Genomic DNA, 13,727 nt, shown 5'->3' with positions numbered 1-13,727 from the left:
CGGCACAGCCAGAGGAGACCTCCAAACAAGGATTTACAGTATGAGGTACATAAACTACATGATTAACAAAAGTTCAGAGACGGTAATATTGAAATTACGGGAGAACTATATAATCCAACAGAGAGTCCCAGTCATGTTGCATGGCTAGGAAATTAGTTTGTTATGTCTACAGTTTAACGAGTCGAGTCACTGCATATGTTAATTTGAGAGTATACACATTTTCACCATCTTTTGATTTCTTCAGCAATTTAAAAGTAGCAGGTTAATGTGAATATGATGATCAGTCAAGAAAGGAACAAACAGTAATTGAAAAAGAACTAGAGACATATATTGTAAATTAAAGAGGACTTTTGAAGTCCATATTTCAATACCAGAACTATTTATGCAAGAAAATAGACTTCAAGACTTTTAAAAACAATTTCACTCACACTTGGCAATGAAATGTAGTTCAGAATGTATACATCCATTAGCCAGAATCTACCGCCAACCTGTCTTGGAAGGTTGGGGTCTTTTGACTGGTAACCTTTGCGGAATGTTTGTCATCACACCTCCTACCGCAATGACCTTCAAAAGTTCATGCCTTATACTCTTGCGGTAATACTGCCGATTACCTCTTCGCTGGTCCACTTGGCAACTGTGCCTGCTGTGATTCCAGCTACACCGGGAAGGAGCTTGCAGTGCTGCTCCCAGCAGAGAGACAGGGAGCGGTCTGGGTGGGCAGACAAGGCCGACATGAAGAGTGACTGGTGCATCCGTTCAGTGGAAATATCTGTAAAGGAGAGAGATCATCAAATCATCACAAGTTGAAGAGGGCAGGTCTCTGGCACATTAGTCCGACAGAGAAAGAGTCTCTTAGGTCATGACTTTAATCCCATGCAAATAAAACTATTGATATTACACCATAGCAATATGAAAACAGGGGTTTTAATCACAAAGTAACCCAACCTACTTATTATTTCAAGTTTGATTAGTAAGGAACTTCCTCTCACCTGAAATCCACACAAACCATTAAACAACTGCACAACAGCATGATTGCCAGCTATATTAGGCCAAACATGGAGAGTAACTGCCTGTTGTGAGGGGTCGGAAATTAAAGCCGGAAACAAAGGTGTCAATTTTTTGGTTAAAGACATTAATTAACTGAAACAGGAAAATGCCTCTGTGACCCTGCTCCAGGTGGCGTTTTCCTACCTAAAACCAAAAACTAAGGATCTGACTTTGTCAGGATGTCAGAAATCAAAAGCCGTCCTTGTGTCCAAACTTTCTATCCTGACCCTCACACTATAAACAAAATAATAAAGTGAAAAGGGAAATGCCTTTAACCTGGTATTTGCAAAAAAGTGTTCTCAAATAAAAATAGAGCAATTCCAAAGTAAATATTCTCCAAAATGGAAAAGACCTCAGTTCCAGAGGGTGATTCCCTTATTTATGTATTCATTTTAATTTTATTGTTTGCTGGTTAAACACTTATACAGCAAGTCGATTTTGTTTCAAAGCGCCCTCAGGGCAACAGCGAGGAAACATGGGAATGAAGTACAATTCAAAATACAGCGCGGGAAGGAACGGACACACCTATTATGCCTTGTGAGTATTCAGAACGTGCAAGTGCAGCAAAGAAGAGGGCAGTTGGGTAGGTGCTGGTGTGTCCATGCTCGAGGGTGAACAGAAAAAAGGAAATCTAGGGGTGCATTGGCTAGTTGGATTTCTAAATTAAAAAACTTGTCTATCTCTGTAGATATTAAGGATGATAACATTGAATTAAACTCAACATGTCTAACAATCCACTTCAGGTGCAGACGGGCTATAGTCACAAGGCCACTTGGGACAACGAATAAGACAAAAACAGAACTATGTATCACTACATAGTAGGCCCTAATGCACTCTTAGGGGGACCGTAGTCCCATTTTGATTAAGTAAAAGGTAAGAGAGAAATATTTCTATAATAGTAAGGAAAATACTTCACGTTAGTAGTAATGTAACATCTGTCGTAAATAGGATTAAACTTCAATACGCATTTATCAACAACCATTTGAAAGCAAATCAATGTCAGCATCACAGTGTTGACAACAGTATTTATTGTTGATCACACAATGTTTTAAATGTCCATAGCCTCAACTGATACATCCAATTGGAGTCAACGGCAATAGGTTATCTGCCATATACAAGGTTATCACAAGAATCATTGTATGTGCACAGCGTTATCAAAAATGTCCTAATTCGTGATAGAATACAGTCTGGAAAAACAAGTTCATCAGAGTCTATACAGTTTCAGGTGTGTCTAGGTATTCACACATCACATTTCCACATTATATCATGCAGTCATAGTACCTTGTAGTTCCAAAATAGCTCAATTCTGGTGTTATCTTTTCACCAACGCATTTCGGATCATAGATCCATCCTCAGGGTGTGAGCTACTTGTTCTGGTTCTCGTGAGTTTCATTGAAGTAGCCCTACAGGGTAATCCAGAAAAAACACTCAGTCTCGATTAGAATAAGGTTAAAATTGCGAATTTCTACCAAAACGAAGAAAATGAACACTAACCTTTACGATTCTTTACACAGAACTAACTTCAAAGCCTGTAAGGGTAGACAAAAATAGTAAAGCCAAGTTGGCGCTCAAAAGATCATTGACATAAACTTAAAGCTAAGGGCAGAGAAAGACTCAACCAGTACTCAGAGCAAGTCAAGTGGGGATACCGGGCAAGATCAAGGTGCGGTTTCAAGGAATTCTATAAAGACAATAAAAGGCGGCGTGGGTTAGGAGAGGGTAGGTAAAAAGTAAAGTGATCTGGGAATTCATAACTAAAGCCCTACAAGGCAGGGATTCAACCATAAATCTCCGTAACCCCAAGCATATTGCTGCACTTGAGATTACAGCTAAACTATCATGGGTTGTGAGGTTGGGCTTTATTTAAGCAGCTGAGTAAAGCCTGCCCGAATTGTAGAGAAGAGAGATGTGCATACGACTCAAGGTGAGTCAAATCCACCAAACATCAGCAATATACATTATGAGAGTGTGCATTTGCATATCACGTGAACCCAAAACTTGTATTCCATGCGGCCGATACCGTGTGCGCGGCACAGACACTAACATACATATAGGCCATGTGGTGTACTCAACCGGTCCTACTAATCAGCAGAGGTCCCTGTGGATACGAACGCGGGCGGCTTGACTGGCAAACTGTTTATAACATTGCCGTGGTGACCATGCGCATGCGTGCATGGCACCACGGCCGGATTCTCCATCTTGGTGTGGGCCTCAAACAAGTAGATGCCAAGGCAAACTCCCCAGAGTCCCGAATAGCCCGGCGAGGGCCATTTAAACTGAGGGGAGGGGTGGGAAGAGGATGGGAGTGCGGGGTAAAATGAAATAAAAATGTTATGGGTGAATATTAAACAAACTGAGGAGCAAGACTGGGGGCACAACCGCGGTCGAAATTCCGCTGCAGTGTGCCCCCATATCAACACTCTCAAGCTGCAAGGAATGCTGTTAGGAGTCTCATGCATCAGATTGCCGGTCCAGACGTCCTGTCAACCAGAGGGAAGACCCAAGTGTTTCTTCTGCACCACCCTGCAGGGTAGGTAACCACTCAATGGATTACAATGATGCCCAAATAGTGGCATCACAGATGGTACAATAGACCTCATTCATGACAAAACATTTATAACCATAATTACAAGCGTAATGCAGTAAAACAAAAAATTGATCGCAGTTGGATGTATAATGTTGCAAGATGGGGACATCACGTTTGAAGTAATAAACCCTCATTCATGACAAAACATTTGTTTTCATCAAAATAACGAGGTGAGTATAGAGGAAACAAAGAATGGATCGCAGTTGGATGTAATTTGGATACATGCATGACAAAATGCAAAACAATTTTGACCGTACTACCGAGGTTAATACAGAGGAGACAAGGAATCAAACACAGTTACATGTGATTTGAGTAGATGGTGTATCCCAAAACCTCAAGAATAGACAAAACACATTAGATCAAAATCAGTATTCATACCCCTGGGGCTTAAGGAATCCAACAAATCCACCCGCAGGATTTCTCATTGCAGTAACTTCCGTATGTCACCACCCCTGCTGCCCATTGATACCCGTTCAAGAATAACACACTTTAATTGTGCAATGGTATGACGTGCTTCAAGGAAGTGCATTGGTTTTTGGTATGTATGTTGGACTTGTGTTCTGCCTATCTTATCTTGGCCTTCCTGGTAGTCATCCCTACATAGTAGTAGTACCCACATGGGCACTTCAATGCATAGAGAACCTTCCGTGCATCACATGAACATGAATGCCTCAATTGAATTGGTTTCCCTGAGTGGGGGTGGGTGAAACTATTTCCCATGATGACGTTACCGCAGTGTTGGCAGTTATGACATGGTATTGTGCCTTTGTATTGAATCGAGGCTGGTGGTGGTACAACTTCAGCCTTAATTAGGCTCTTGCGCAGGGATCTGCTATTTCGGTACACAAACTTCGGGAGTTTTGGAAATAATTGTAATTGCGGGTTAATTCCCAGCATCGGCCAGTTCTTTTGTATGACCTTCTTAATCCTCATGCTTTGTACAGTGTGACATACACCAGGGATTCACTAGGTTTAGTTAGTTTCGGTACAAGAAGTGTCTCGCGGTCGACAGGTCTTACTTTTTCCCCTACCTACGAGATGAGGGTCGAGCTGTAGCCTCTGGACATGAATTTGGTCTGTAGCAAAGATGATTGCCGCTCATACTCAGCAGTGTTGGAAATATTCCTTTTGTAGCATAAGAACTGACTGAGTGGGACACTATCAATAGTTCTTTAGGGGTGGAAACTGGTTGCCAGTAGTAAACTGTTCCGATCCGTTTGTTTAGTATAAATTCTTGTTTCCAATGAATTCTATGTCAAGACTGGAGGCTCACATTATGCTTCTCTTTCTTTAATCAAACATCATAAAGAAAGCTCAGCAGCAAGATATTTTGTGTGTACCTGAGCGCTGCAGGTAATATGCATAAGAAGGTACACTTAAAAAAAATATATAATAAAACATTATAAACATATTAGAGCATGCCTATTAGCCTCTGGGGAAAAAACAAGAACAAGAAGTCAATTTCCCAGGGGACTTTAGTTAAGGTTCATTAAGAGGTCGCTAACATGTGACACTAGTCCTCCAATAGGTATGCAGGTCCCCTCATAAACAGTCCTGAATATGATGTAACTTCCTCTTTCTTTGCTGCTCACAGCAAGAGATAAGTACATTCATATTCAGCACTGTTCATGAAGTGTTTTGATTATTATTTATGTTATTATTTTTAGAATTTCATTGATAATATCGTTATATTTAGTGTTATTACTACTTAGCTAACATTTGAGCTTATCTGCTGTTCGGGTCTGCATCGGCTCCGTAATCCGTTTCTCTGTTTCTCCTCCGACGCCAGCTGCTTCCTGCTGGCGTCAGAGAGTGCGCGCATTCGAGCGTTCGCCCAGCGTTCCAGAATTTTTTCTTTCAGCTGATTGTGACTCCGCTCGAGCGGAGCCTTCCCAACTCTTGTGCCTGCTTCTACGGCCCAGCGTATCCCTCACAGGGCTTGGGGAAGCCTTAACAGCTGAGGCACACACAGGGTGACGTCCGAGATCCACCAGGGGGAGATCCTGCTCTTCCTGGTCCTTTCTTCTATTTCCTGGCACATTTCTGTTCCAAATTACGACGGATTTGCGATCGCGAGCACCAGAGACTGTTCTACTTCATTAGTGAATCGGATTACTATTCTAATATATTCAAAATCATTTTTTTTTTAAAAAAGGGGATAAATAGAGAAGAGCAAATCAATCTACAGCAAGATCCTTAGTAAGATCAGCTCAACTTCTCTACCCTTACTGCTGGGCTAAAGAGAAGGTGTCCAGTGAGCCCAGAAAAGAAAGAAAAAGGTGAGAAAGGTGCTTATTATTGACAATGGCAGCACAGTACTCCCCTCAATCAGATCAGGCTTGGTCTGAGTGTGAGGAAGATAACATGTTATATCGATGAGGTGGCAATGGCTAATAGCCTGCAGAAAGTGCTGGGATCTTCAGTTAAGACCAGCATTAAGAAGGCAGTAACTGAGATGCTCCTACCTATTCAACACCGCCTCGATACTATGGAGGAGCACCTAGGAGAAACCTCTCCACCTGGGAGGAAAAAGACCCAAAAAAGGAAGCACCATACTGAAGGGGGATGTATCCCGGCTCGCAAGAGCAGAAGCTCTTCGACTCACCCCCCCTCCCCCCGAGCCAGCCAGAACCTTCCACTGCTGCCGTATCGGACGCCTTCTCCAGGCTAAAGAAAGCCTTTATGAATAGGAAGGTAACCACTTCCCATGATGGACCCCCTTACCCCGAGGAGGATAACAGGGGTAACAGACCCTCAAGCCCAGAGGGAGATAGACTGGGCACGGAAGACGATCAGAGCAGAGGCGTGTACGACGCTGATCACTCCCACACCTCCTCTGATGAGGACTTTCAAACAGAGGGTTCGAAGCCCTCAAGCTCAGGGATTCTGGCAGCCTCCATCCCCAAGAAGACAACCAGGAACAAGTCTCCTTCAAAGGGGATGTTCGCGCTGGAGGATCTAATACATCCCAGATCCACTGACTGGGAACCGTCTTCCAGAACAGCTAAGTACATTTATTCCAGACTGCGCAAACCCCTCGATAAGGAGGTCAGAGCCAGACTCCGAGCTGAATGCCCTTATCCAGATATTGCAGACAAAGTAGCTCTAACACCAGAGCTAGACTCTAAAATTATTACATTTTTGGGCAAAAATGTGAAGGACCCCAGGAAAGGCATAGACTGTGCCTGGAAGTCCTGTCAGGACAAGGTTCTGGACGTTACGGGTCCACTGGCTAAGATCTTGAACCTAGCAGAAGCAGCCATCGACACATCCGACCCCATTGACCCAGTGATTCTCTCAGGCTGGGTTCAGCGGGCCATCTGCCTACTAGGAAATGCTATTTGCGCCATATCAACGGAGCGTTGTAAAGGAATTCTATTTAAGATTGACGCCAAACTGAGCCAATTAGCGGACAGAGAGTCAGGTGCTACTGCTCAGGGCCTGCTTTTCGGGGATACTTTCATGAAAGAAAAATGTCAAAATTTGTCGGTACCTTCACTGCATTGGACAAAGCTCAGGCTTCCATAAAGAGAGTCTTCGTTTCCAACATTTTCTCCATGGCCGGACGAGGTAGACGTCGCTCCTCTGTTATTTCCTCGATAAAAGACCTCAGCACTCCAGGGACCAGCATAACGCCTGGTAAGAACGTACCAACACATTCTTCCGTGGAAGAGGGTGTGCCTGGAGAAGAGTGGCTAGCCATCCAGCCCAACAACAATCCTCAGGTCAGTGTACTTATAACAGCACCTGCGCCACAAACGCCTATAGGAGGGAGGCTAGCTATGTTTGCAAGAGCTTTGGTTACCTTATCAGGAGATGGCTGGGTCAGGGACACAGCTCGCGTTCTGCGCCTAGAGTTTTTTGCGTAGCCCGTTGAAGTCTGTCACCTTACCCCTATAGTAATGTCCAAAAAAGACCAGATGGCGTTAGACAACGAAATACACAATCTTTGTCAGAAACAAGCAATTCGCCCCTGCTCAAGTCAAGGGGGCTTCTTCAGCCCCATATTTCTGGTACGCAGAAAACAGAAGGTGCGCCCAGTAATAAACTTAAAAGCTCTCAATGAATTCATAATTTATCGCCATTTCAATATGGACGGTATACACATGCTCAGGGACCGCCTGAGACCAAACGATTGGCTCATGCGCCTAGACCTGAAGGATGCTTACCTCGCACACGTAGGTTATCTAAGATTCTCATGGAGAAATCGAGACTGGGAGTTCAAGAGCCTACCCTTCGGGCTCTCCTCAGCACCTTGGGTTTTTACCAAACTTCTAAGGCCAGTAGTAGCTCATCTAAGAGAACAAGGGGTCCGACTTATTATTTATTTGGACGACATCATCTTTATGGCGCAATCACAAGAGCTAGTTCAGAGGCAAACCAGGCTAGTCATAGATTTACTACACCGCCTCAGCTTTCTCTTAAACTGGAAGAAGTCAATTCTTTATCCATCCAGGAGCCTGGAATTTCTGGGGTTCTTGGTGGATACTCAGAATTCTCAACTTTGCCTTCCAGCCAAGAGTCACTCCACCAAACGGGAGATACGCAGACTTCTACAGAGGAGTCTTTTCTCTATTCAGGAGCTAGCAAGAGTAATAGGTTTGCTCTCCTCCTCCATCTAGGCAATATTTCCCGGCCCCCGTCACTACAGGGAATTACAAAGATTGAAGGGTCAGCACATCCTTTCTTACTCCCAACGCCTGACACTGTCACCTCAAGGGAGAACAGAGCTCAACTGGTGGCTCACTCACATGGAAGCCTGGAACGACAGAGCGATCTTTGGATCCGCCCCAGATATCATCATCAAATCAAATACCAGTCGCTACGGTTGGGGAGCGAGATGCGGCTCCATTGCTACGGGAGGAACTTGGTCTCTTCAGAAGCTGAATCTGCATATCAACTGCCTGGAGCTCCTTCACGGGCTCCTTCGCGGTGCGCTCTTTTGCCAGAGGCAGAGCGAGTTGTTGCATCTTGCTGAAAATGGACATCATTTCAGCAGTATGGTACATCAATCATCTCAGTGGCACCAAATCGAGCCCTCTAGCTGAATTAGCCAAGGACTTTTGGCATTTCTGTCTGGCACATTGGATTTCATTCACAGCGGAGTATCTCCCTGGTCTTACAAACATGGTAACGGATAGGTATTCCCGCCATTCCACAGATTACAGCGACTGGAGGCTCAATAGAGAAGACTTTCTCCGCCTCCAAAGAGTCTGGGGTCCCATGTCCATAGACCTCTTTGCATCTAGATTCAACACCCAACTACCAGTGTTTTACAGCTGAAGGCCAGATCTGGCAGCAGCTGCGACAGACACATTTCTGCAGCAATGGGCCCAGGGACTCCATTATGCCTTTCCTCCACTCACCATGATAACGAGGACCCTGGCGAAGGTCCGTCAGGAGCATTCGGATCTAGTCCTCAGAGCGCCGGTCTGGACCTCTCAGACCTGGTATCCAGTTCTTCTGCAACTTTCCGTGGATTCTCCAATCCTACTACCCCAGTTTCCGGATCTCCTACTAGATCCATCAGGGCATCGTCACCCCCTTCTTCTCAGCGGGTCACTGATCCTAGCGGCCTGGAGGATTTCAGGTTAAGATGGAGAGTCCCCGGCATGTCACGCATGGCGGTCAGTTTCATCGAGGAAAGCTGGGTTCCTGCTACCCTTAAGAGGGTGTCCAGTTAAAGTACCTAAATCAAAAGGATCGAATGCCAAAGGTGAGAGTGCATTCGACCGAAAACAAAAGGATCACATTTTTTTTTAAAATGTATATTTCTTTTTGTTGCTATAGTTTAGCTAAAAAAAAAGGTGTTTTTACACCAAAAACAGGGGTTTTGCGGGGGGACACCCCAAAATTTTAAAAAAAATAAATAATTCGATCCTTTTTTTGGTCGAATTGACTCGACCCTTTTGTCATTCGACCCTTTTGAGTCGATACTTTGACCTATAACCCATTAAGAGGTATTCCAACTCTTGGGGCACCTGGTGCAGAGGGAAAGGATTACATCCAGTTTCAGCACCTGTAGAGGAGATCCTGAATTTCCTAGCCTCCTTAGTTGAAAGAGGTCTTACCTACAGGACAGTGAACACCTATCGTTCAGCCATTTCTGCATGTCCAGGGGGTTCCAGCAGGAGAACACCACCACGTTTGCAGATTACTCAAGGGTATCAGACATACAGTCCCACCTACGTCCTGCTACAACAAGCTTTGTGACGTTAATAAAGTATTGAATCTTTTTCTGTCATGTCCGCATAACGAGGAGCTATCCCATACGGACTTATCCGGCAAACATACTACCCTTCTTTGCCTGGTCTCTTGCAGGAGAGTCTCTGACGTCAGAGCGCTTGATCTAGCGGGCAGGACGTTTTCTCGTGATGGCATTGTATTTCATATACACAGGACGACGAAATTGAACTCCGGGGAGATTTCTTACCCCACTTTTAGAGACCAGCCCAAGCTTTGCTTGGTTAAATGCTTGAAAGTTTACGAAAAAATGACAGCCCCACTTAGGACATCTCCTAATGGGCAGCTATTGATAGCTCTACACAAACCGCACAAGGCGGTTTTCGCTCCAACTTTAGCACGCTGGGTGCGTTGGACCCTAACTCAAGCAGGGATAGATACCCTGCACTTCGGAGCCCACTCCGTGAGAGGAGCCATGGCTTCCAAGGCCTTTCAAGCCGAAGTTCGCCTAGAGGACATCATGAGGATGGCAGACTGGGCAAGCAAATCAATATTTAAGCAATTCTACCCGAAACTGGCAGAACAGCCGGCATCTATTGTGGTAAGTAAGTGTTAAACAAGCATAATGTGAGCATCTGGTCTTGACATAGAATAAAGATTTTCCATAATAACTTACTAGAAAGTTTTAATTCTATTAAAGACACTGAGGCGAGCATTATCCCAGCCGGCGAGAGAAAGAGATAGTAGTGCGTAGCACGCTTAATAGTAAATCATGTACATTACTATGAATTATTGCTGATTTGGAATTTATTATGTTTTCTAAATAGCACAATGATTTTCTCTCCCACCCTACAAAGGGAACTAGGGTTGTCATATGCATGAGGTAATTTTAATGCATCTATCTCTTGACAGCACCTACAAACAAGTCCGTCTGATATGCAACTCAACCTTTTCTTCTACGAGGCGGCTACAGTTACTACTTACCATTGATGGACAGCCAAGTTTGCAGCCTCGAAAGAGGAAGTTATATCACATTCAGGACTGTTTATGAGGGGACCTGCATACCTATTGGAGGACTAGTGTCACATGTTAGTGACCTCTTAATGAACCTTACCTAAAGTCCCCTGGGAAATGGAGTTCTTGTTTTTTCCCCAGAGACTAATAGGCATGGTCTAATATGTTTATCATGTTTTATTATATATTTTTTAAGTGTACCTTCTTATGCATATTACCTGCTGCGCTCAGATACACAAAAAATATCTTGCTGCCAAGCTTTCTTAATGATGTTTGATTAAAGAAAGAGAAGCATAATGCTCGCCTCCATGTCTTTAATAGAATTAAGACTTTCCAGTAAGTTATTATGGAAAATCTTTATTCTCCCCTGCATAAATCCCCACATCCAGGAAATGGATGGTAGAACTGTTTGTTTCTGTCGTAAATTCGATCTTGGGATGCATCCCATTCATCATGGTGAAGAAGTTCTGTAACTTGTAAGGTGGACCCGTCCAGATTTCAAAGACATCATCTATGTATCTGACATAGATGGAGAGATGTTGCATTCATCTGGGAGATGATAGTACATGTTCATGTTCCAGGTAGTACATGTAAGTATTTGCATAACATGGTGAGGAATTGGCCCACAGTTAAAACACGTATTTCAAAGTCATTCAAGTTAGTTCCATCAAAGTTCCCCGAGATGCTATCGTTCCATCGGCCAAAGAATAGTGCCCTTAGAGAAGCATAGCATGCAGTCGTCAAAGGTAAAGGATGAATATACCAGCCCAGCCCCTTATCTCTGTGTTGCGGTAAATGCAAGCAGACCCAACAATTAGATTTGTTAAAAATGGCGTGTGTGGCATTCAAGATAAGTAACAGAGTATTGTTATGGTAACTCTGTCTGTGCCGAGAGTCTCTACGGGATAGAGTGTGCAGATGCACGAAGGGGTAGAAATAATAGATATATTTTCAGTGGGTAACAGAATTTCAAACGGATGTACTTCCTCCAAATACCAAAACCCTAAGGCAATGACTATTGTGAAACCAGTTAACATCACAAGACAACAATATGTTCCGGGGCCCACGCATTCGATTGTTCATTTTTGCGATCGGTCACACAGTCTCTTATCTGTTCCGTACGAGTGGGAGCGGTTGCGGGCATTGTTTCTTCAAACGAATACACCAAAGTTAATGTGCTGGCGATCTCCAGATCGAGCGTTTTCTTAGTCCTTTTCCAAACCCTAGCCAACAGAATCCCCTTATGTACAAAAGTTTGGGCCACAGAGACAAGCCCTTCAATGATTTTCCTTGATGGGACAGCAGAACCGTGCAGTAAGTCTATTTCCTTGGACGCAGATTGTATCTTGTGATTCCTGGTACTGAGTGATCTGCAAACAATGTGTCGTTACTCCCTGATCGAAGCAGTGAATTCAAAGCAGGATTTAACACAAGATTCGGAACGGAATTTGAAAAAGGAACTGTTGGAGAGTGTGGAGATGAAGCAGCTGTTTCCCCAGACCTCACAGGCTCAGGGAGAGTCTCCGACACACTCTCGATGCTGTTTGATGCTTCGTGATCGTTGGTTACGGTATTGGTGAGGGGTCCTGTGCCTTCTGTATCGTGTGGCAAAGGGAAGGGAATCCTCTTGATGTGGGATGTGTGGATCCAGTGCTTCCTGCCCTCCACTCGCACAGCAGTCTGTGTGACCAGGAGAACTTGCCTGGGCCCTCATACCTAACAGGTAGAGCTTCTCGCACCTGTTGCTAAATCAAATACAGATTTTTAGTTAACTGTCCACAGTAGTCAGAAAGAAGTACATGTTCAACATCCCGTAGCGAGCGTGGCTTTGGCAGATTCCAAATGTTACTGGCCTACCCATGACCACCTCAAATGGAGATAGCCCAGTCTTAGTTTGAGGGGTCGGTCTCATAGATAATAACACGATCGGTAAGGCGTCCGGCCATTTCAGTTTGGTGCCGGCACACGTCTTAGCAAGCTTGTTCTTGATGATGCCGTTGTGTCTTTCTACTAAACCAGCACTCTGAGTGTGCCTAGCCGAATGGAACCGTTTATCGATATGTAATCCCGCGCATACCTGCAGAATTACAGCAGCGATAAAATGTGGACCATTGTCCGACCAGATGACCCTTGGCAAACCAAACCTAGGAAAATATTCCTTAAGCATGGTTTTCGCCGTTGTCATAGCTGTGGCATCTTTAACAGGGAAGGCTTCAACCCATTTACTAAAAGCGCAGACAACCACTAGTACGTATTTGTAGTTGTTGCAACGCTCCATTTCAATAAAGTCAAAATGTATAACCTCGAAGGGGACAGAAGGTGGACCAAAACTACCCCTAGGAGTCGATGTGCCCTTTCCCACATTATGCTGCAAACAGATCATACAACTTTGGATGAAGCGCTCAGCTACTTTGGAGATCTTATCATTCACCCAAAGAGTTTGCAACATTTTGGTAACTTGTCGTGCACAGATATGGGTTGGACCATGAGCCATAGCGACCATCATCGTAATGTACGCATCTGGCAGTAACCATTTCCCTTCCACCTTATCCACCCAACACCTGTCATCATCCAATTTTGCCAAACCCTCAGCCCATTTCTTAGATTCCTCTAAAGTGGCATCAGCTTGAATGTTTTTCACAGATTGGATACCCTCATCCAAAGTACAGGCATTTGTGGCTTCCCTTGAAGTATACATTTCTGAAGAGAGATCAGTGGCAGTCTGTTTGGCTATCTGGTCAGCGAAAGCATTCCCTTTTCCCACATTATCTATGACCTTCTGATGTGCTGCGCATTTCATGATTGCTAACTGAGTGGGGAGTGCAAACGCTGAGAGTAACCGTACTATCAAGGAGCCATAGTGGATTTTAGTGCAATGTGAGGTCAAGAAATCTTG

At 44.2% G+C, this 13,727-nt stretch overlaps 1 protein-coding gene across 2 annotated transcripts in view; it reads right to left on the bottom strand.

The window, feature by feature from the left end:
• The window catches only part of L3MBTL1 (L3MBTL histone methyl-lysine binding protein 1), a 1,278,801-nt gene that overhangs the window by 115,174 nt on the left and 1,149,900 nt on the right, over nt 1-13,727 (bottom strand). Inside the window, exon 20 of one of the 2 annotated variants that reach the window (XM_069652331.1) lies at nt 612-769. The exons of the other annotated variant lie outside the window; for it this stretch is intronic. Within the exon in view, the coding sequence (XP_069508432.1) occupies nt 612-769 (158 nt within the window). The remainder of the gene's footprint in view (nt 1-611; nt 770-13,727) is intronic. 2 annotated transcript variants of the gene reach the window in all.

Source organism: Ambystoma mexicanum, chromosome 3p (assembly GCF_040938575.1).
Source record: "Ambystoma mexicanum isolate Mex_15411 chromosome 3p, UKY_AmexF1_1, whole genome shotgun sequence".
Lineage (NCBI taxonomy): Eukaryota > Metazoa > Chordata > Amphibia > Caudata > Ambystomatidae > Ambystoma > Ambystoma mexicanum.
This window is presented reverse-complemented; position numbering and strand designations above follow the sequence as displayed.